We start from the raw sequence: 20,174 nt of genomic DNA on the forward strand, positions 1-20,174 counted from the left end.
GATATTTCATGTTTTTTTCTAGAACAGGCGTATTGCTCTTCGTTGTTTTCGTCGATTCCATTCAGTTGCGAAAATGACTCAGGACGGGAAGTCTCAGAAGCGTCAGTCTATCGACAAAGAGCACAAAGTGAAGAAGGAGCCCGAGATTGTACTCTCAGACTCCTCGTCCGACTCAGAAGAAGAGGAAGACTCCAATGATCGTCGCCAGGACCAGGTAGGGCTGAGGAATTGTCCTTTTTTTCTACTGAAATCAGCCAAGACTAACACTAAATTTTCAACAGTTCAGGAATATTTTCGTAGCGGTAAATAAAGCTTCTGTAGTGCACAGAGTGAACACGTGAACACATTACTGAATATTCGAAATTCTTGAAGCAAGAATTCACCACCATCATCGCACGAAAAAAAATCATAATCTTTACGCTTTCTACTTTCTTTTCTCGTACTAAATTGTCTTTAGGGAACCGACTTGCCTGCCGAATATTGGCAAATACAGAAACTCGTCAAATATCTGAAATGGGGCAACCAAACGGCCACGGTCATTGCTTTGTGTGCGATGCTGGACTTTAACCTCTCTTCTGGTTAGTATTTTTTTCATTGCTTTATGCTAACGTTCTTTTCAGAAACCTGTCAAATCGCCATCCGTGAAGTCGGTGGTTTGGAAGTGTTAATTAACTTGCTGGACACGGATGAAGTGAAATGCAAAATCGGTGCGCTCAAGATTTTGAAGCAGATCTCGATGAACGCGAGCATCCGCCGCTCCATCGCTGATTTGGGCGGCCTGCAGACCATGGTCGCCATTCTCGACAATCCAAACAACAATCAACTAAGATGCCTCGCTGCTGAAACTATCGCAAATGTTGCCAGATTTAAGAGATCTAGGAGAACCGTCAGACAATATGGCGGTATTGAAAAGCTTGTATCCCTTCTCAAAGGCGCTAAGGTACTGTTTCAAGCTTCGTAAAAATTCTAATGATTCTCAGGGACAAGAAGCCGACCGAAACTTGGCCAGATCCGGCGCCCTCGCTCTTTGGAGTTGCAGTAAAAGTAACAAGAACAAAGCAGCGATTATGAAAGCCGGCGCCATCCCACTTTTGGCGAATCTGTTGAAGATCGAAGGCGAAGATAAATTCTCCACCCTCGTGCCCGTTGTTGGAACCCTTCAGGAGTGCGCAAGCGAGCCCGCGTACAGAGCCGCTATTCGAAAATCCGGCATGGTCCAGGACTTAGTTACAAACCTCAACTGCGACAATCAAGAGCTTCAGATGCACTGCGCTTCTGGTAAGACTTTTAAATCCTCCATGATTTCAGCTGATTTTCAGCGATTTTCAAATGCGCCGAAGACGAAGATACGCGTCAGATGGTCGCCACATACAAAGGAATCGAACCTTTAGTCAATCTATTGCAGAGCGTGGACAATCAGCCACTCCTTGCTGCCGCCACTGGCGCCATTTGGAAATGCGCTGTATCACCCAAAAATGTTAAAGCTTTCCAGGTATTCAAAGGTCAAAAATAGAAAAGAGCTCATGAATCTTTCAGGAACTGAAAACAGTCGAGCAACTTGTAAGCTTGTTGGAGAACCAGCCGGAAGAAGTCCTCGTCAACGTTGTTGGTGCTCTCGCTGAATGCGCTCAGGTCCCTGCTATCCGGACAACCATCCGAAAGTCAGGTGGAATCCCCCCACTCGTTGACCTTCTCACTGGAACGAATCAACTCCTCCTCGTTAACGTCACCAAGGCTGTCGGAGCTTGCGCACTCGAAAAAGAAAGCATGGAACAGATCGACAAGAAAGACGGTGTTCGACTTCTCTGGTCTCTTCTCAAGAACACGAACCCCGAAGTACAGGCTTCTGCGGCTTGGGCGATCTGCCCCTGCATCGAAAACGCACGAGACGCTGGTGAAATGGTCAGAAGTTTTGTTGGCGGTCTCGAGCTTATTGTTTCACTTCTCAAGTCTGAACAAACAGAAGTGCTCAGGTAAGATAGTTTTAGAAAGATTCGAAAGCTTATAAAATCATAGCTCTGTTTGCGCTGCTATCGCCAACATTGCCAGAGACGAAGAAAACTTGGCCGTCATTACCGACCACGGAGTCGTTCCTACCCTCGCTCAACTGACCAATACTCAAAACGATCGCCTCCGACGACATCTCGCCGAGGCCATCGCTCGATGCTGCGCTTGGGGCAACAACAGAACTGCCTTCGGACGAGAGGGTGCCGTCGCTCCACTTGTCAAGTATCTTCAAAGTGAAAATCCTCTGGTGCACCAGGCTACTGCTCAAGCTTTGCATCAGCTCTCTGAGGATCCCGACAACTGCCAGACTATGCACATGGTCGGCGTTGTAAACGTAAGCAGTCTATTTTCTTTCAATGGAATATAAGATTTCTTTTAGCTTCTAATGAAAATGGTTGGCAGCTCAGACGAAATCCTGCAAGAAGCCGCAGCTGGCTGCATCATGAACATCCGCCACTTAGCACAAGCAAACGAGAAGAAGAAAAACTTCTAACTCAAAAATACCCTTATCTACTCACTGAAGCTCTATTTTTATACTTTTGAGATTAATATATTTTCAATATTCAAACAAATCACGATTTACGATCTCTTCTGTGATTTCGTAAACAAACGTTTTTTTTTCATCGGCAGTCAAAATAATATTCAGCAGGAATTTATACAAGAAGCATACAAAACAAAATTGCGAAAGATAATGTCATTGACAGAGAAGAGGACGGATCTGGATCGTGCCAGGAGGCCTTTGGTTGCCCAGTTTCGGCGTCACAGATATCGTCAGGGCGATACTTCTTGATTTGCTTTTTGCAGAAAGCATCGGTTTCTGGCTTGCTGACGCGGCCATTGCATGAAAATGTTGCATCAGTCGGACCGATGCAGACAGAGGTAGGTTCTTGCAGAAGACACCCTGCTGGGTTTTCGAGGACAATGCTGGTTGTGTTTATTACACCTCGAAAGCTCTAAAATAACTTGAAGTTTGGTTATTTTAAAAACGGACCCACCGGAATATCACAGATGCAGGGCATGTTTGCTTGTTTTAGGTCAAGAGCTTGTAAATGAGGGAGTCTGCTCATTTGGAAGAAAAAGGCATCACACAAAACAAGCTGATTCTCGTTTAGCCTAAACTGCTTCAAGTTTTGCATGTTGTCACCAATCATCGTTTCGTTTCCAACATTCGTTAAAACATTGTGGCTGAGATCAAGATATTGAACGTTTCGAAGGAAAAAGTATCCTTGGAAGGATTTGATGAGATTGTGGCCGAGTTTGAGGTTCGTGAGACTCTTCAAATCCCTTGCAAACGAGTTTAAAGAAAATATTTACATTTGGGAAACCTGAAGAAATTTCCATCGACCCATTGAATTTTGTTATGTGAGAGGTCAAGTTCAGTTACACGGTCAAGGCGTCGTAGAGGACTGATGTAGTTCCCTACAGTATCGATCCCTTGTAGTTTTTCGAAGGCATTATAGCTGAGGTCGATAGACTCGAGATAATTACAGGCGGAAACGTCCGGAACTTCCGGGAGATTATTGACAGCCATGGTGATTTTGACTTAATTAGATAATCCATCGAAGAATTTTTTAAACTCTTACCTAGTTGCGCGAATTGAGAGACCATCATCCCCATCCTTTATTAATTTATCAAACTTCATATAATATATATTATTTGATTGAAATATATTCGAATAATCAAGTCGCTTACTTTTTTGAATCGTAAAGTTTATTGAATGAAAGGTTGATCTCACTAAGCGAGCCGAGCCACTGGAACGCTTCGTCCGGAATAAAAGTCAAGTTGTTGTGAGAAAGGTCGAGAATCCGCAAGCTGCCAAGGCCAAGGAAAGAATTTCCGTGGATTTCGTTAATTTTCATCGATGTCAGCGATAATTTATACATGCTGCCGCAGTACTTAATAAATTATTTATAGTTTGCGATGATAATAAACACAATTTTCAGGCGAGACTTATTTTCAGGCCAGACTTGGTTTTTAATAAAAATACCTGGAACGCCTTGTCTCCAATTGACCGACCCTCGCCATCTGCGATGGTCATTTCTCTGAGATTATTGCTAGGAACAGTTTGTTCAGTAGCAATTCCAGTTGGAAATCGAAAGCCAGCCACCGTCATCGTAGAAGCTTGTTGCCAGACATCATTGCTAAATGCTTTCCAGCCCATAAACATGGGCAAGGAGATGGATGAGGTGAAATTGACTTGAGGAGTTTCGCATATCAAAATTTAGAGTTCAAAAATTATAATTTTGAATCCTTTTTAACCGTCATTTTTCAGTGAAGCCTTTAAGATACGGACAACTTAGGGGCCACTTCAATTTCATTAATCTCATACGACGTTAAATTTTATCTCGGCTTAGCGCTTATCTGAAATAATCTTTCGCTGCGACAAATCGTTAGTATGCAGCGTAATAATTTTTCTTCGGCGCTTCTAAGACTCTCTTTTTATTTTTGAACTCTTATCAGATCGTGTCCTCTGCATCCACAGAAAGTCGGAAGATCGGTTAACGTATCACAAGCATAAACAACACTGGCTGACAATAGACAAAGTCGAATAAATGAAAAATTGATCATGTGTTCCGCGCCGGAAAGGCATGAAAGGAGTTTGCGCCGATAACGACTCTGACAAAGGGAGATTCTAGCGCCTGTCGAGTTCCAAGCGGATTGGAGAGATTCTCTCAGAGCCCGCCGCGGGGCAATCTCAAGAATTCAGTACTATTTTCTTTGATGAATATTATCGGGGGCGTAACGACTGTCACTTGCCAAGAGAAAATTTGCATATTTAATTGTCAATTCAATGCTGAAAGCTTCAGATTATGAATTAGAAAGAAATCGACCTAGTTTATGTTTTATGCATTTTATTAGTGTGAAATTCTCAGTTTTTATCTCCGCAAAAATAAGTCAGTGAAATCAGTAATATCGGTGAGCGAGCATAATAGCGAATTCGCTCATTTCGGCCTTTGAGAAGCTATTCTTGTTGTTGTCGAAGTTGGCGTGAGAGCTGATCTCGTGGAAGCTGTTCATGTCCACATTGAAGAGATATCGCAGGTTGTAGTACATGTCGAAGATCTCGGAGTGCTCAAGAACGTCTGAATAATTTCATTATCAGCTCCTAAGTTTTGTGATTTCTCACCGTTGTGATCGGAATCGAAGATGTCGACGAGTGTGCTGCCGATGTTGGCATAGAAACCGGCAAAAGCCTGTTTGAATTCATCTTTGTCGAGGAGTTTGTCGTTGTTCTTGTCGAACTTGGCGAACTCATTGCTGATGAATCGGGGTGCGAATTTCGTGACTAAATATGAACCATGAAGATTTTTGGAGTTTCTCGAAATTTTCAAATTTGATTTTGGTAAATGTAATCAAATCAAGACACAACATACATATGTACATATAAATATATGTACATATAATGTACATACAGAAGCTCGCATCTCTCCAGTGGCAGAAGTACATCATGTCTTGATCGATAGTCTTGCCATTGGCGCACTCGCGGAACGTCCTGGTGATCTCTTTGTCCCACTTTCCGTTCCACTAAAATCATTATAATTTGAGAATAAAATTATCAAAAAGAAACTAACGGAAGAGAAGAGGCGCTCAGAGTTGTCAGATCGTCCGCTGTTCATCCAAAAATTGCTTTCGGTGACTTGATAGAGTTTGGACATGTCAGGATCGTGGTGAAATGAATCATGCTCATGCATTTCGTTGTTTCGGAAGTGATTGTCCCCTCGGTACTGGTTTCTATTGAAATAAGAATCGCCCTGGTAATATTTGTTCTTGGGTCGGTAGCTGTCGTAATCCCGGTCGAAGTGGTTGAAAGAGTGTCGATCGTTGTATCGCTTGAAATCGTTGAATCGGTACTTGTCAAATCCATATTGGTCCCGATCGTAAGAATGATCTCTTCTATGTTGATGGTGATCGTCGCTGTACTTCTGATAAAACTTGGGGGAGTAGAAATCCGTCCGGTAGTCATCGTAGTGACGATTGCCAGAATATCTGTTGTTGTACGCATCCTTGTTCATTGGACCGTAGAAATATCGGTCGCTGGAGTGTCGGTCGTTTTGGTAGTCCATTCGGTAGTCATCAAAATGACCGCCGTTGGAGTACCCGTAGCCGTTATTTCTATTGGAGTAGAAGCTTTTGTTCATCGGTCCGTAGAAGGGGCGATCGTTTGAGTATCTGTCATTTTGTCGCCACTATAAAAATAATTTATAATTCGCAAACAATTTATTTAAGCAGTTTTACCTGTCGATCGTAATCTTGGTCATAGATCTGTCGGTGATGATCAAATTGTCTATCAAAATCGTAGTATCGCTCGGCAACGCTAGCCCCAATTAATCCTGCCGCTAAAAGCTTCATTTTCAAATTTTGACCCTTTTTCGACTTTGTCAGATCAAGTGGGGGAATGGAACGATGGTAGCGCGACTTTATTCAGCAGCTTTTTACTGAACTCAACACGAGGTCAGAAAATTGCAAACATTATTCGTAAGAAAACTTGAAATGGACTTGAAGTGTACTCGCAATGACCTGCAAATAATAAGCGTAAGAAAACTTCAAGTGCACTGCACTCGTGATGACCCAATAACTGCGTAAACCTGGAATAAGAATAGGATTTCTATAATAGAAATTTTCTATAATTTCTATGATTTCTATAATTTATGGTAGAAAGTTTATCATAGTTTTTTTTGAAGAATGTTGATAATATGAAATTTTTTGCCCCTTCCATAAAAAAATGCGACTTTTGAGACAATATGTTTTTTTTTTAATTTTTTATTATAGTTTTCAGTGATAACATGATTAACCAGTGTTTTCGATAAAAAGAGCTGTCAGTAGTCGAGAGTACTCCAATAAGATAAATTTCCAGTATTTTTCAGTGGTAACAGTTTTTCAATAAGATTGTGAGGGTAAGAATGAGATAAAGGAAAATTAACTCTTTGAGTTAAACTAAGCGAGGACACTTTATGAAAATTCCTAATAAAAAAGAGAATCTAAAGAGAAAAAAACGATGAGGAAGGAGAAGTAATCCCTAAAATGGTTGTTCGCGTCGAGTATTAGTGATTTCTTCGAGATCGACGCTTGCTTTCTGCTCCTCGGGAATCTTCCAAATTGTCTGGGCCGGGCCGTTGCTTGATGATGAACTTCTGGGTTCCTAAAAACAATGTTATTAATAAATCAACTTGATAAATATGATCTGAATTACCTCCGTATTGGAAGAGTTTGGCGGCGGTAACCTTGAGCCAGCGACGGTCCGGTTCGGAAGGGAAGAAGACGGAGTGGTCCTTGTTGACTTCATCGACGAAGAGTTTCGTCATCCATTTTTTGCTTCGTCCGTAGCCAGTCGTCTTGATTTTGCTCATCTGATGGATTTTCTCCTTGGTAACAACGCCTAGCTTCATAAGCTTTTTTTCGGCATCAACAAAGGAAAGTTCCATTCTTTCTCTTGGAGAATCGTCTTTGCTTTCAGGCTTCTCCGGGAAGCTGCCGAAGCCTATAATAATCCAATTAGTCCCGTTTTTCATGATAATGAGTTATTTAAATAAATATGTTGAATAATAGTGAGTTCTAATTACCGTATCGGAAGAGCTGCCTTGCCTCATGCTCGAGTCGGGTAGGATCTGGCTCGACAGAGAAGAATTTGGAATAGTCTCTCTTCACTGCATCGACGAAGATTGTAGCCATATGCCGAAATCCTTTGCTTTTTGTCCTTTCAATTTGCTCTCTGGTCATTCTTCCGGCTTTGATAAGCCTTTCTTCAGCCCCAGCCTCGGAGAGATTCATTACTGTCGTTAGTAGCTTTGAGAAGTTTTTTCTGAAAAAGTCAAGTCGGCGACTGGTTGAACTAGCCGGGTCAGGCTGGTCTTATAGGTTTCCAAATCTAGAGAATTTCATGAAGCGCGCCCACGAGTGAGCAACATGCGAATGGTTTGTTCTAGAACGGGTGATAGATCCAGAGTCAACGCGCACGCTATTTTTAGGTTTCGCGCTAATCTGAGCGCGGCACTAACAGCGCCATCAAAGCGCTCTCAAAATGGTTAGTAAAAAAATGCGCGAAGATTTTTGCGTTTGAATTTCTACTAACTCGTCCTTCCTAACAAACGACAAACGTCATACCGACAAACTATTTGTTTCCCGCCAAAATCAAGAATACCGTTGCAAAAATTGAGCTTTTGCATCCCGAATAATCAAAATGATTCTTTTGCATTCCGAAATTTCAAAAATCGTTCATCTTACTGAAAGGAATGATTTGCGATCGATATCCCAGATATCCCTTAGCTGTTCATGCCCTTTATAAGTGACCCATGATTCTGTAAAAATCATTCGAAATAATTTATTTCAAATAATTTTATTTCAAATAAACCAAAAGACTCAGATTTAGTCAGAGTTTTTGTCAGAGTCTCGGTTGATTACGTATCATTAGTAATACAGTATTAGTAATACTGTATTACATTGAGTTTATTAAACTCAAATGGTAATTTATTTCGAACAAGAAATCGAATAATATTGGGGATAATCCTCACACATTGAAGTAATAGATAAATTATCTAAGATAATCCTTTGAATTTTTATGCACAAATTGCGCCGAATTCGTTCAATCCTTTGGCAAATGAACTTGAGAAAAGGTCAATGCTACATGAGTTCAATAATTTGAACTCGTGGAAACGAATGAGAATATTTGAATAAGCGAGAACTTGTAACGATTGTAACTGAACTCGTTGTTGACCTCAGATAATCCGAAGAAACGAGGGCGTATAAAACTGCACTGCCTGTTCTTGCTTCTCCACTTGAAAATCGAGCAAGTCGAAAAAAGATGAAACTCGAAGTCGCAACTTTAATCTCGGCAGCTGCTGCTCACGGAAACTTTTGGGGACATGGAGGTCAACACATGGTAAGATAAAACCTTGATTTCGATGTTTAATATCTGAATTCTAGTGGCGAGGAAACGGCTATTTCCCGATGAACAACCATTTCGACTTCTATCAGGGCAACAACTACAACCAGATGGGTCGCTTTTACGGCAATGACCGCTTTATGGATTACTACAACCGATATGTAAGTCAATTTACGATAGAATTAATTCAGTCTTCTTTGATTTCTCCTCAAAAATGTTTTCAGTGGGGAAATAACCAAATGCGCCACTCTTATAACCAGTGGTGGCCACAGAACTGGTTCGGCGGAAACAACCAGTGGAACATGAGCCCTGCTTACAACTTCTACGGAAACAACTGGATGGGACGATCATTTTACGGAAACGATCGATTCTATGACAACCAGTACTCTCGAAACTTCTACGGCAACAACAATTACTGGATGAACAACAACTACCGTTACAACAACCAGTGGATGGATCAATACAACTACCAAGGCAACTGGATGAACAACTACCGTTACGGCATGAGCCCAGCTTACAACTTCTACGGCAATAACTGGATGGGACGATCCTTCTATGGAAACGACCGATTTTACGACAACCAGTTTTCTCGAAGCTTCTACGGTCATAACAACTACTACAACAACAACTACATGATGAACCGACACTTTGATTCTCAGTTCTTCTATGGAAACAACTACCACCGATTCAACAACTACTACAACAACAACTGGATGAGCTTTGGAAACAGCTTCTACGGACAGGATTCTTTCTTCCAAATGGCTGAGCAATTTTTCTGGCGAAACTCGGAATGGAACAGCGACAACGCCGACCGAGTTCTTCGATCGGTAATTGACCTTTTTCGATGGTAAGACTAATCTTTCTCTAGTGGCAAGGAAAATGGGATCAGTCGATGTTTCACTCCTTCGAAATGTGCGGAAACGGCCAATACGTCGACTACCAGATGATGGTTAACTGCCACTGGACTTCTGACTCGCACATGAACATGGACTTTTGTAAGTGATTTCTTTTATAAATTGAAATTTGGTGCTAACCTTTCATAATTTAGTCTCTCACTTTGCTCCTCGATACATCAGCATGCATTTCCAATACTTCGACATGAACCGAGACGGACGACTTAACCCAGAAGAGTTCCGACGTGCCTGGGCCGGATTCTTCTCCACTGTCGGTTCCACCATTGTTGACATGTTCGACCGAGATCACAACGGTAAACTTATGCAATTTCTCCTCCGTTAATTTTGTTCTCCAGACATGATCGACTCCTACGAGATGCATGATTTCCAGTATTACATGAACTACTTCTACCCATCATCTTTCCAACACTCCCAAATGAGCCGATTCTTCAACAACCACATGTACTCTTTCTCTAAGTGGGACATGACCGAGTTCGCTCTCCAGAATACTAACCGATGGTGGTAAAATACGTTTTCCTGCAAAATTCTGCACTATTTTCTGCCCAATTGAGTCAATCTGAGAACATTGAACACAATAAATTAGATAAATTATCGAACAAAAATACATGCTCACAATTATAAACTCGGCAAAATACTGGTTTTTAAATATTTTCTTAGATAAATTAACTTGAGTAAAAAATATGCTAACGCAGCTAAAATAATACTACTAGTAGATTAATCCTTCCACGTGAGACGGCACTCGGCCAACTAGGTAAATAAAAACATGCTGATTGTATGTCCTAGACATCTAGTCATGACAACAAATTAATTATCAAGAGAACTATAAAAGCAAGTTCTGCCAGAAAAAGGACATAAAAGACCTAATGAGAATCTTGGCCGTTTTCTTTTTATTTAGTGATGCCAATATTTGCAACTTACCGGTAAGGGCATTCAGAAATTATGTGAGAACTTATCTGTAGGCTGAACGAGGCTGGTGCAGAGGATATCAACCGCATTACTTCCACAACAGAGGAACAGGAAAGTGTGAGCGATTTATTTACGGAGGATGCAGGGGAAATCCAAATCGGTTCAAGACACAAGCTCAGTGCGAGAATGCATGTATCTGAATAAATAGGATGTCTGAAAGGAATCTTGTTTCTTGTCTTTGAAGCAATATTGTATTAACAGGTGCAGAATCGTTTATTCTTTGATATTTTGTGCACCTGATTCTACCTGATTTACTCATAGGTTCGGCATAATTACCGAGTGATTGATCCTTACAGTTGGATACAGCTGCTAGCAGTGCATCTCGTGAGGGCGTTGTTTTTTTCGAATATAAATACCAGTGCTCAAGAGAAATAAGTCATCATCGATCATCAAACCAAAGAAAAAAATCTTAGTAAATTCAGAAGTTTTTGAACTAAAACAACAATGATCAAGAAAAACTCCCAATCCATCATCCGAAGAAACTCATCCATCCAAAAGAAGCGACCACTTTCATTTGGGTCGAACGATCTACTTACAATCGAAGAGTTACCAAAGAAAAAAATCTATAGAAGAACTAGTCTGATGCGACTCAAAAACTTTTTCTCTTCTAAGAAAAGTTTCAAGAAAATCCACGAGGACAAAGGCCAGAAATATTTCAGAAGAAACACATCAATTCACAGCATTGAGTTTTGGGAAGCTTGATTATTCAAATTCTGTAAATATAAATGACGGAAAGAGTATTATCCCTGAATAAATACATTGCTCTCTTCTAAGCGTCATCGTTGTTAAAAATTGATTTTGCGTGATTGAATATTAAATCTAGGGAGGTCCAGCACGGAAACTCTCAGTTATTCAGTCGATACCTGTAGCAGAAAATGAGTTTAGAAAATCCGGTTATAGCACACGAACCTTCAAAGAGACCAAGAAAATGGGAAACACCGCTGATTCCAGAGCCTTCAGCAACTCTTGTTGCTTCGATATGCTGTCCTGTAATTATAAGAGTGAGGAATATCGCGTTTAACTTTATTCAGGGCTTCATAATCCGCGATCTCGCTGCGTATAATCAAATGAACGAGCGATTCTGGTGTTATCTTACGACTTGGTGCTGCTTAATTCCGCCTATTCAGGCGGTACTTGTGCAAATTCAGCGGGAAAGAATACGGAATAAAAAGAGGATAGAAAACACCTTCTTTTTATTCTTGTTCTCGTTTATTCTCTACCCGTGTGCGTTGACACAGGCGAGGATGGAATTATTGAATGATGAAGAGGTATGATTGAAGTTCTGAAGATCATTAGACATAAAATTAGATGGAAAAATACATTAACGAGATAAACGAGTATCAGTCGAAGAATCCTATTCGTCCGAGGCTCACATCATTTTGGCGAAAGAGTAAGAAGAAGCCCATAGAGCCAAAAGAAGATGCTGCGAACGAAAATCAAGAATAAATACCTTCCTTTAAAATAATTTCAGATATTTATTATCAATTCGATGTCAGGTGGGTTCTTTCAGTTCAGGAACGTACGTGTAAATGTGATAGTATTAGCATCAGGGTGAGGGTCAGGTTTTCCAATAATTTACCAGGGCAGTGTTTCTTTAAATTTGAACTTAAAGTCGATCAGGTATTTGAGATTGACTTGAGCGACATCGTAGACGATGAATTCATTGTAGAGCAAGCTTGTGTTGTCTGCATTACTTGGAACTCCCTCGCCACATGGAACTACGGTTATATGAGGAAATTATGAGAGGGGTGGATAATTCACCTTTTGTTCCGTTCGGGAGCTCTCGAGCACAAGCTGGATCGGGTTCAGTGCCTCCAAGGCCTTTCACAGAGTGGCATCCCTTGGGAAGTTTTTCGATGTATTCCGCAGCTTTCAATTCATGCCTAAGAAGTTTAGATAATGAATTCGCAATGAATCTACTATAATTTTTGAATAGATATAAACCATATTTTACATGTTTCCAAGCGCCACTTCTGCGAGCAAGAGCAACCCTCGACTGTTATCCGGGGAGGCAAAGCAGTAATTTGCAGATTTTGAAACCATATCGGCAAAGTAAATTCCCTTGCCGAACATATAACCAGTGACTGGCGCCTCTGGGGGAGCGATTCGAAGGCCCTGGGACAGAATACCAGCGTAATTTGTAAGACGGGAGCCGTGCCACAGAAGCTGTCGATTGTCGAACTTACTGAAGGGCTTAAAAAGGTTGAATTATTTTAACGACCATATGAAAATGAAAGTACCTTGAATTTCTTTGCTTCTTTGTTTCGGTCGATCTTGAAGACATTGTTGATCTCGAGCGAGTAATCTCTGTGCGTCTTGGCATGAGTAGTTTTCACATACTCATCTATGATCGCATACTCTTCTTCCTCTTCGCCCAAAACAGAAATATTCGTCTTGAGTTTTTCGTAATGAGTATCGATCGGGTTCTTCTCTGTTTTCTCTTCTGAAATAGTTTTTACAAAAATTTTAATAAATGAAAAATACCTTTGACAGCGTCGAGGATTGAGTACGCTGTCTCGATTTCGATCAGTTTGTCGACCACCTCAATCTTTTCTTTGACCATTTCTTCAGTCTTCAAAAGCGGTAAGGTCTCGCCAAACTTGAGAACATGCGGAACAAGATGATAAAAACGAGTTGATTTGTCTCGAATGAGAGACATGTTCTCCTTCTTGTCTTCTTCCTAAAATGAGTGTATTTATCGAAAACTCAAAGTGAAAAACCTTCAACTGCGCCAAAATCTCATTCAGCACACTCCATGCTTTCTTCAGCTGGTCCTTGCTTAATTTCCCAAGTGGCATTTTTTCAAGATCCAAGTCCATCTCGACCAGACTTTTCTGCATCGTTTTGACGTTGAAGATCAATTTGATTAAATCCTGGACTTCTGGAACAAGTTCTGATTTAACCTCATGCTCAGCAGATAGGTCGACTTTCTTGTCTTCAACTCCGTAATCCATTTCCAGTGGGAACATGTGATTTGGAAGCTTCAAATGGTTTTAAAATCGGAGAAAAGATATATTAAAACCCCCTTTTTCAAAAACCGACCTTGATGTACTCTTTCGCATGGAAGTTATTGCCGCTCTTCTCTTCAAAGAGCATTTCAAACTCTCGAGCGCAATTTTCCATGTTATGAAAATTTTGAATCTTCACACCACCAATCGAGTCACTTCCAATTCTTCCCCAAGATCGGAACAAGTAGAATCTCGTTTTAGCCTTGTTCTGAATTCCTTGGAGTTTGTAGTACGAGTTCTTGTCGCGCTTCAAGTCCACCGATGTCATCATAGCAGTGTACAGCTTTCCCTTGTACTCAAAGATTGAGCTTCCTAAAGAAATATTAGCAAAGATTGTTCTGATCTGACTCAGGCTTTGAGAAACCCAAATCAATACCTTCCGGAACTTCCTCATACGCCTCAGGATCAATGGCACCTCCATTCTGCACGGTCAGCTTAATCTTCTTACTCTCTCGCATCTTCGCTTCTTCCGCTACATCAACTCTCTTGCGCTTTCCAGGCTGTTTGTACTGCCCGAATGACGACAATTTATGTTCTTTTACGTACGCCATCACATCCGCTCGCCTCTCCCCCAGTTTTGGAGCTGCAGTTTTCAACGCAGCGAAAATGCCTCGCGATACAATTACCAAATCGAGCGTCTCGCACTTTCCGTATTTCTCGTGGAATTTGTGATTCTTGTCTTCGCTCATAGCTTCAAACTGGTCGTTCTCAGAGACGCAGAAATGCACTGTCTCATTCAGCACCGTCGTCACAGTGCCACCAAGCTGTTTGATTTCTTCTTCAAGGGCAGCTTTTGTGCCCTTTGCTTTTCCGAGAATGAAGATCTTCATTTCAGTAAGTGGCGGCATGAAAGCCGCTTTTGGAAAGACCCGCTTCAAATCTCCGTCAAACTTGAATTTCGCCAAATAGTCCGATGCTTCTTTCAGAAACGCTGGAATCTTCGGTGGCGCTCGTCCAGCCTCAGTAGCTACATAATCGCACTTCGTAAATCCAGAGATGCTTCCATTACACGCATAGTAGCCTTTGCTGCTCACTCTTAATTTACCATTGCCGCAGTTGTTACACTTCGGCAGTCGCCCGAACAAGAGAAGATCGGCCACATAATCGAGTTGGCGCGCCTTGCCATCGGGAATATCAACTTTATTGGTGCTCAACAAGTCTTTGATTCCCGAAGCTGTAAGTTGCGCGTCAATCTTGTCCTTTATCGCCCACAGGAGTTTATTCTGTTTCTTCAGCGCAGCTTGATGCGGGTCAATTTCTTTTGGCTCCACTTTGACTTCCGCCTTTTCCGCTTTCAACTTCGATTTCTTCGGCTTCAATAGTTTCATCACTTGCTCTTGGGCCGCTTTATCTAACCCCGAGAAGCCAGTAATCATATCAGCCGTGTACGAATCTTCCCAACCCACACTGCTTCGCACCTTTTTGAAGCAACCAACATGATGCCATCGTGGAATCGGGCCGAGGTGCGGCTTCTCCGGATCAACCATTTTCACAGCAATTCGAAGCTCGTCTTTCTCGATTTTCTCTGTTTGACAATCTTCTCGTCGACACTTTGCTCGAGCAGAAGGAGCGTAGCCGATTTCGAAATCGTCGAGCACAGCGCGGGCGGACTTTCCTTTTCCCTTTGTTACGGGCCCTCCGATTTTGTCGACTGCTTCCTGAAATCAGAGGTAATAACACAAAGCGAGCAATGGCGGAAAATGAACTTTTCGAATAAGCTAATCTAACCTTGACTCGTTCTTGATCCTCGATTCGGATGGAATGAAATCCCTCGATCTTATGAATCTCACCCGCTTTCAAACCCCACTGCTTCGCCTTTCCGAAGAAGCAGTTGAAATGCGTCCAATTTGGATCGACACCGTCATGATGCCTCGACTTCATCATGCGCGCCATTCGGACGACGTCCTTGTCGATCTTGCTCTTGCAGATCTTGCATGAGGCTCGGTTCGATTTCGAGTACTCAACCTTGAACGGCAAATGATCACCGATTTCCATCTAAAAAGGGAGGAATATTTTAGTTCATCATTTAGCAGAGAAATAACAAGAAGACGGAATGTGATTTGATTGGCCTTGAGGCTCGCTTATTCAGCACTAAAATTGCCCTTAATTGTCATTTACAGCTCCATTCAGCAGCAGTCGTTATTTCGGGAAACTTTCGATTGAATCTCCCACTCCTCAACAATAAAAAAATTCCGGCCCCCACCGAGAGAGCAAATTTGATCGAAAAATTGAAAAGAGATTGCACCGTGAGATCAGAAAATTGCTCTACACCCTCGTTTCAGTGCCGTTGAGATTTGCAGAAAATCACAACGCGAAGTTCAACGAGAAAAGGGCGAAAATTGCGCGCCCGCGCCCCTGCCTGATTGGCCCCCACTGAGAGAATAAAACCGAGTTTGCTCACTCGTCCTCGTCATTTGCTGGCAATTTTTCTACTAACCCGCTGCTGATATTTCAGAAAGACTTCCAGAGATATTCCTCGAAAGAGATTTAACCGTCACATTTTTTAGAATAGTTGAAAACTAAGACGAACCATGTCGAATACAGGTTCCAGTGGAGACATGATCCAGTCACCTATCAGTCTTCCAGGTTTGTCTTTTCATGACTTTTGTTTTTTAAACTATTCGCTCTTTGCTTCTTTCGCACGCATTTTTTTTTAAATATTAACTCATTGATACTAACTGAAGCTGCTTCTAACCGCCTTCAGTGCCAGTAGTGCGAGAACCTACTACCAAGCCTAACAAGTCACAGGAGCAGGGGTCTGGATTTTCGTCGGAGACAGAATCCGTCGAATCCGTTAGACGGAACATGGAAATGAGTGTCTCTCCGCCCATTGTCCAGGAGCGAGTTTGCAAGGTCGACCTTGTCAGATCGCCAGAGCGACCAAAAGTCCTTCATTTCGGGAAAAGAATCGGATGTAGGCATTTTGACTACTAACACAATTTTATTGCATGCTCACTTACCACTCACAGTAACAATTATAAAATGCAGTACTTACTATGCAAATTGGCACAGTAAATAGCCTTGGAAATAGCGCCCTTTGTTCAAAATTTAAATTGAATTCTGTAGATTTTGCGCACATAGAAATATAAGCCCTTAAATTTAAACTGCTCTGCAAACAGTCACGCATGCGCAGAATACGCACCAAGAATTTTTCTTAATAATCACAGTAATATGCTCAACACCAGTAATATGTATAATCTGATTCAAGCGCTTCAACAACGGTTGATCAGTTATCTCACGGGGAAATCGGTTAGGCTTCAACGGAAATTATAAAAAATTTTCTGGTCAATTGAGATCTTGCCAACAACAACGACTCACACTCAGACGGAGTTGAACCTGCTAAGATTTTCGTTTGCCAAGTTTGAATTTTTCCCAAAATAAGTCGCCCTATCCGGTTTGCTTTATCACCTCTAATATTTTTTGTTTTTCTTTTTCGTGAGCTAAAAATAAATTTCAGCGCCGTTGAGCGGATCCACTCCTGTCCAACGGAAGAAAGCTAAGAAGGGCGAGAAGAAATCCGCATCTTCAAAAAAGACGGACAAGATGAGCGATGAGCCAGCTACCCCCGGTACACCGGCGCAAGGCAAGAAATTAAAGTGAGATCTTGGAATGACTGTGAATTTAGAGTCGGGCGTGATGCTTTCCGATCTCAACTCGCGGTTTGCGAACATCGTCACTCGAAACGCTTCAATTGTCGATGAGAACCAGCGGCTCCAGGAGGAATTAGCCCAGCAGGGTAATAACCACAAAGGTAAGAAAATAAGCGTTCTAGTTTTTCTTTTTCTTCCATTTTGTAACTTTTATTTTCTAGAGGAGCTCGGAAGGATCAAAACCTTCTACGAGGCTGAGGTGAAGGAGAGCCACAAGCTTTTGAATGATGCGGCGAACGAAGCTTTCAAAATGCGACAGGAATTGGAAAGCACGGTTGAGAAAAAGAATGAGGCCGAGAGAAAATACGAGGAAAAGAATCTCTCGGTAAGAATATTTAATCAGTCTATTTCTAACTCGCTCTTTAGGAACGAACGGCCCGGCAATTAGCCGAGGAGTTGCAGAAAGAAGTGGACGACATGAAAGCCGAGCAGACTCAGTTGCGACGAAAGCATCAAGATCTTGATGCTCAAAAAGTAAGATTCGCCAGTGCTTTTATCTGAATTAAAACTTTCTTTTTAGATGAGCTTGAATGCTCAACTGGTTGAGGCGAAATCGGACGCCGACAAGTTCCGAAACCAACTTGCTGACGAAAAGGTTAAGCTCAACCAGAAAAACAATGAGTTGCAGTCACTCCAGTAAGATTTCTTCCTATTTGCTCCGATTTATATTTCACTTAAGAGAGAAATTCGAGACTGAGCTGCGAGTGAGAGATGTCGAGATCGACGAGGCTCGTAAAAACCAGAGCTCGATGCTTCAGCAGTCGCTGAATATGAAGAGCACTCATGAGGAGAGCATGTCGATCGCCATCGACAATATTCGCGACGAGCATGAACGCGATGTCAAGCGCCTTCAGAAAAAATTCAAGGTTAGTTTTTCTTACTTGTGATCACTTTCTATATTCATTTTAGGAGGACAACGCGCGCGCGCTCTTGAGAAGCTGGAGCAAAAGCTCAAGAGCACCCAGGAGCTTCTTCTTGCCAAGCGAGATGAGGCTTCGAAGAACCGTGCTCTGATGGAGCAGGCGATCGCCAGCAAGGCCAAGCTCGAGCAAGAAGTAAGTACATCGTCTGATTTCAGATTTATAACATTAATTTCTAGCTCAAGCGAGCCAAGGACCTCAACTTGTCCCTTGAAGCGGACCTTGCCTCCAAGAACTCTCTTGCGAAAGAAGAGATCGCCGACTTGAAGGCGAAGCTGGCCGACGAAACCGAGAAAGTCGCGAAGCTCGAGGACATCTTCCGTCAAAAGAAGGAACAGTACCTCGCCATGGAGAAGGAATGCTTGACGTACCGCCAGCTTCTGGAAGTCGAGGAGGCCAGGTAAGCAGCTTGCCTTGTTTTCTTCCTTTCAAAAATGTTTTCAGACTCAATATCACCCCCTCGCCGATCCGACGAAAGCGAGGTCGTGCTGAAACCCGACTCAGCGACTGTCAGACCCCGGCGCAGAAGAAGAGCAAAAGCGCCGACAATACCCTCCAGGTAAAATAAGATTCAGTAAGATTTGAAACTAACCGCTTCTTTTAGGAGGTCGATGTGAGCGAAATTGGCGCCACCGATAGCACCCGACCGGATGCCAGCTGCTTCATCATGTGATTGCTGTACCGGCCATCATATTTTTTTTCTTATTCCTGTCACTCGTAGAATCTGTAAATAGAACCCCTTAAAATCACACTAACCGCTTCCTATTACCCCTATCGAAACTAAAAAATAACGAAACACACGAAATACGTTGTGCCTTAGGATCCTTTACGTTCACTGCCCACTTATCATTTTCATTCTTCTTTCAGGCTAAATTCTAGCTTCAAAAATGCCCAAGAGAAGAATCTCCTACTAATTGAAACAACTTCAACAAACTTAAAACATTCACGAATAAATCTTCAATTCTGAAATGAAACCACTGTCCTTTTCTTTCACTAGAGCAAAATCCAGTCTGTCAGATCTTTGAATATTGAATGTCTGTTGACAATTATCCAGTTTACTAGTTTATTTTTCTGAAAGATAGACAATGAACCCATCGGATATACCTCCAGGGAAGTTGTATTGTGTTATATACACATTTTTTTATACTTAAATTACGGCGTTTCTCAACGCTCCTTTAAGCCCTATTGATCGAAAATTTCCCTTTTTAACGAGGTATGTGTACGTTTTGCAGTCTCGTAGTAGACTTGACAGGTCCAGCGTATAGATGAGTCAGTGCTCAGGGCTCTCAAAAGAGCTGACAAAGAGAAGATCAATAAATATTTTCCATTTAAAGGGAAGGTTTTCTTGAAAAAAGCTGTTTTCTACGTCTTTTGATGATTTCTACTACCAAAAAATAGATTTGTTGTACAGAAATACCATGTTTATTCATCATTAGTTTAGTATTTTTATTATCGTGTGGATTAAGGGAAGTAATTTTATTTATGAATAAATGTCATCAGTGGAAGAGGTCTAATTTCAAATGGGTTCATAAAAGTTCCTTGCTTATGTAATGAATTAAAGTCTATTTTATCAAATTAAAAAAGCTCAATTATGAATTATAAGCAAGAAGTACCGAGAGAAGTATCTGTTGATGTGGAAAAAGATTCTCAACAGTATTCTAAAAAGTAGCCATCTCATCAGAATGCTAACAACATGACTGGCGGGTGATGAAAGTATATCAAATTTTCAAGAATGCCGATCTTTTCAAGCGTGACTCGATCCAAGGAATAATGTTTAAATGGAATGCAAGCATAAAATACGAATTTAATAGAACGATAAATACTGGAAA

At 41.6% G+C, this 20,174-nt stretch overlaps 7 protein-coding genes across 8 annotated transcripts; 3 read left to right on the forward strand and 4 right to left on the reverse strand.

Annotated features, from left to right (window-relative positions):
- Positions 1-44: 44 nt before the first annotated feature.
- Positions 45-2,579, forward strand: LOC145703149 (outer dynein arm-docking complex subunit 2-like). Its single transcript, XM_081780463.1, has 8 exons — positions 45-214; positions 458-578; positions 621-940; positions 981-1,278; positions 1,320-1,492; positions 1,537-1,973; positions 2,017-2,341; positions 2,387-2,579. The coding sequence occupies exons 1-8, from the start codon at positions 74-76 to the stop codon at positions 2,498-2,500; spliced, it is 1,929 nt and encodes a 642-aa protein (XP_081636589.1). The 5' UTR covers positions 45-73; the 3' UTR covers positions 2,501-2,579.
- Positions 2,580-2,586: 7 nt separating this feature from the next.
- LOC145703155 (uncharacterized) lies at positions 2,587-4,220 on the reverse strand. Its single transcript, XM_081780471.1, has 6 exons — positions 3,995-4,220; positions 3,700-3,902; positions 3,591-3,625; positions 3,333-3,549; positions 3,003-3,291; positions 2,587-2,960 (listed from the first exon to the last, which is right to left on the reverse strand). Exons 1-6 carry the CDS (start codon positions 4,172-4,174, stop codon positions 2,661-2,663), a joined length of 1,224 nt encoding a protein of 407 aa, XP_081636597.1. The 5' UTR covers positions 4,175-4,220; the 3' UTR covers positions 2,587-2,660.
- A 691-nt stretch (positions 4,221-4,911) lies between these two features.
- On the reverse strand, positions 4,912-6,186 carry LOC145704705 (uncharacterized). The gene is made up of 4 exons (XM_081782175.1): positions 5,580-6,186; positions 5,421-5,532; positions 5,135-5,293; positions 4,912-5,090 (listed from the first exon to the last, which is right to left on the reverse strand). The coding sequence occupies exons 1-4, from the start codon at positions 6,144-6,146 to the stop codon at positions 4,912-4,914; spliced, it is 1,017 nt and encodes a 338-aa protein (XP_081638301.1). The 5' UTR covers positions 6,147-6,186.
- Positions 6,187-6,784: 598 nt separating this feature from the next.
- Positions 6,785-7,854, reverse strand: LOC145703865 (uncharacterized). Its single transcript, XM_081781263.1, has 3 exons — positions 7,569-7,854; positions 7,199-7,486; positions 6,785-7,147 (listed from the first exon to the last, which is right to left on the reverse strand). Exons 1-3 carry the CDS (start codon positions 7,774-7,776, stop codon positions 7,050-7,052), a joined length of 594 nt encoding a protein of 197 aa, XP_081637389.1. The 5' UTR covers positions 7,777-7,854; the 3' UTR covers positions 6,785-7,049.
- A 952-nt stretch (positions 7,855-8,806) lies between these two features.
- On the forward strand, positions 8,807-10,911 carry LOC145701927 (uncharacterized). Its single transcript, XM_081779138.1, has 7 exons — positions 8,807-8,884; positions 8,929-9,048; positions 9,112-9,714; positions 9,756-9,882; positions 9,936-10,094; positions 10,137-10,302; positions 10,761-10,911. The coding sequence occupies exons 1-7, from the start codon at positions 8,807-8,809 to the stop codon at positions 10,909-10,911; spliced, it is 1,404 nt and encodes a 467-aa protein (XP_081635264.1).
- A 1,311-nt stretch (positions 10,912-12,222) lies between these two features.
- On the reverse strand, positions 12,223-15,791 carry LOC145704545 (poly [ADP-ribose] polymerase 1-like). The gene is made up of 9 exons (XM_081781999.1): positions 15,504-15,791; positions 14,152-15,433; positions 13,810-14,087; positions 13,488-13,748; positions 13,252-13,447; positions 13,008-13,210; positions 12,722-12,960; positions 12,529-12,650; positions 12,223-12,485 (listed from the first exon to the last, which is right to left on the reverse strand). Exons 1-9 carry the CDS (start codon positions 15,768-15,770, stop codon positions 12,343-12,345), a joined length of 2,991 nt encoding a protein of 996 aa, XP_081638125.1. The 5' UTR covers positions 15,771-15,791; the 3' UTR covers positions 12,223-12,342.
- A 414-nt stretch (positions 15,792-16,205) lies between these two features.
- Positions 16,206-18,667, forward strand: LOC145704548 (uncharacterized). 2 transcript variants are annotated; one of them, XM_081782002.1, is made up of 10 exons: positions 16,234-16,361; positions 16,480-16,689; positions 17,233-17,358; positions 17,401-17,526; positions 17,587-17,750; positions 17,792-17,899; positions 17,946-18,061; positions 18,105-18,291; positions 18,335-18,480; positions 18,525-18,667. In XM_081782002.1, the coding sequence occupies exons 1-9, from the start codon at positions 16,307-16,309 to the stop codon at positions 18,437-18,439; spliced, it is 1,197 nt and encodes a 398-aa protein (XP_081638128.1). In that variant the 5' UTR covers positions 16,234-16,306; the 3' UTR covers positions 18,440-18,480; positions 18,525-18,667. The 2 variants fall into 2 exon arrangements, with proteins under 2 accessions (XP_081638129.1, XP_081638128.1); XM_081782003.1 differs by lacking the exon at positions 16,480-16,689 and having other exon boundaries at positions 16,206-16,361.
- Positions 18,668-20,174: the final 1,507 nt, after the last annotated feature.

The sequence above is a fragment of the Oikopleura dioica genome, chromosome PAR, assembly GCF_907165135.1.
Source record: "Oikopleura dioica chromosome PAR, OKI2018_I68_1.0, whole genome shotgun sequence".
Lineage (NCBI taxonomy): Eukaryota > Metazoa > Chordata > Appendicularia > Copelata > Oikopleuridae > Oikopleura > Oikopleura dioica.

Excerpts from the sequence above, each read along its gene's own strand:
- LOC145703149 (XM_081780463.1), top strand. The coding sequence starts at position 74 with ATGACTCAGGACGGGAAGTCTCAGAAGCGTCAGTCTATCGACAAAGAG. Across the intron at positions 579-620 it reads GGACTTTAACCTCTCTTCTG|AAACCTGTCAAATCGCCATC; the intron begins GTTAGTATTTTT and ends CGTTCTTTTCAG. Across the intron at positions 1,493-1,536 it reads AAAATGTTAAAGCTTTCCAG|GAACTGAAAACAGTCGAGCA; the intron begins GTATTCAAAGGT and ends TGAATCTTTCAG.
- LOC145703155 (XM_081780471.1), bottom strand. The coding sequence starts at position 4,174 with ATGTTTATGGGCTGGAAAGCATTTAGCAATGATGTCTGGCAACAAGCT. Across the intron at positions 3,903-3,994 it reads TTGGAGACAAGGCGTTCCAG|TACTGCGGCAGCATGTATAA; the intron begins GTATTTTTATTA and ends TAATTTATTAAG. Across the intron at positions 3,292-3,332 it reads GTCGATGGAAATTTCTTCAG|GGATTTGAAGAGTCTCACGA; the intron begins GTTTCCCAAATG and ends CTCGTTTGCAAG.
- LOC145704705 (XM_081782175.1), bottom strand. The coding sequence starts at position 6,146 with ATGAACAAAAGCTTCTACTCCAATAGAAATAACGGCTACGGGTACTCC. Across the intron at positions 5,533-5,579 it reads CTGAGCGCCTCTTCTCTTCC|TGGAACGGAAAGTGGGACAA; the intron begins GTTAGTTTCTTT and ends TAATGATTTTAG. Across the intron at positions 5,294-5,420 it reads CTGGAGAGATGCGAGCTTCT|TCACGAAATTCGCACCCCGA; the intron begins GTATGTACATTA and ends GTTCATATTTAG.
- LOC145703865 (XM_081781263.1), bottom strand. The coding sequence starts at position 7,776 with ATGAATCTCTCCGAGGCTGGGGCTGAAGAAAGGCTTATCAAAGCCGGA. Across the intron at positions 7,487-7,568 it reads AAGGCAGCTCTTCCGATACG|GCTTCGGCAGCTTCCCGGAG; the intron begins GTAATTAGAACT and ends GGATTATTATAG. Across the intron at positions 7,148-7,198 it reads CAAACTCTTCCAATACGGAG|GAACCCAGAAGTTCATCATC; the intron begins GTAATTCAGATC and ends CATTGTTTTTAG.
- LOC145701927 (XM_081779138.1), top strand. The coding sequence starts at position 8,807 with ATGAAACTCGAAGTCGCAACTTTAATCTCGGCAGCTGCTGCTCACGGA. Across the intron at positions 9,715-9,755 it reads CCGACCGAGTTCTTCGATCG|TGGCAAGGAAAATGGGATCA; the intron begins GTAATTGACCTT and ends ATCTTTCTCTAG. Across the intron at positions 9,883-9,935 it reads GCACATGAACATGGACTTTT|TCTCTCACTTTGCTCCTCGA; the intron begins GTAAGTGATTTC and ends TTCATAATTTAG.
- LOC145704545 (XM_081781999.1), bottom strand. The coding sequence starts at position 15,770 with ATGGAAATCGGTGATCATTTGCCGTTCAAGGTTGAGTACTCGAAATCG. Across the intron at positions 12,961-13,007 it reads AAGAAGCAAAGAAATTCAAG|CCCTTCAGTAAGTTCGACAA; the intron begins GTACTTTCATTT and ends AACCTTTTTAAG. Across the intron at positions 12,651-12,721 it reads GAAGTGGCGCTTGGAAACAT|GCATGAATTGAAAGCTGCGG; the intron begins GTAAAATATGGT and ends TAAACTTCTTAG.
- LOC145704548 (XM_081782002.1), top strand. The coding sequence starts at position 16,307 with ATGTCGAATACAGGTTCCAGTGGAGACATGATCCAGTCACCTATCAGT. Across the intron at positions 16,690-17,232 it reads TTTCGGGAAAAGAATCGGAT|CGCCGTTGAGCGGATCCACT; the intron begins GTAGGCATTTTG and ends AATAAATTTCAG. Across the intron at positions 17,359-17,400 it reads CCCCGGTACACCGGCGCAAG|AGTCGGGCGTGATGCTTTCC; the intron begins GCAAGAAATTAA and ends CTGTGAATTTAG.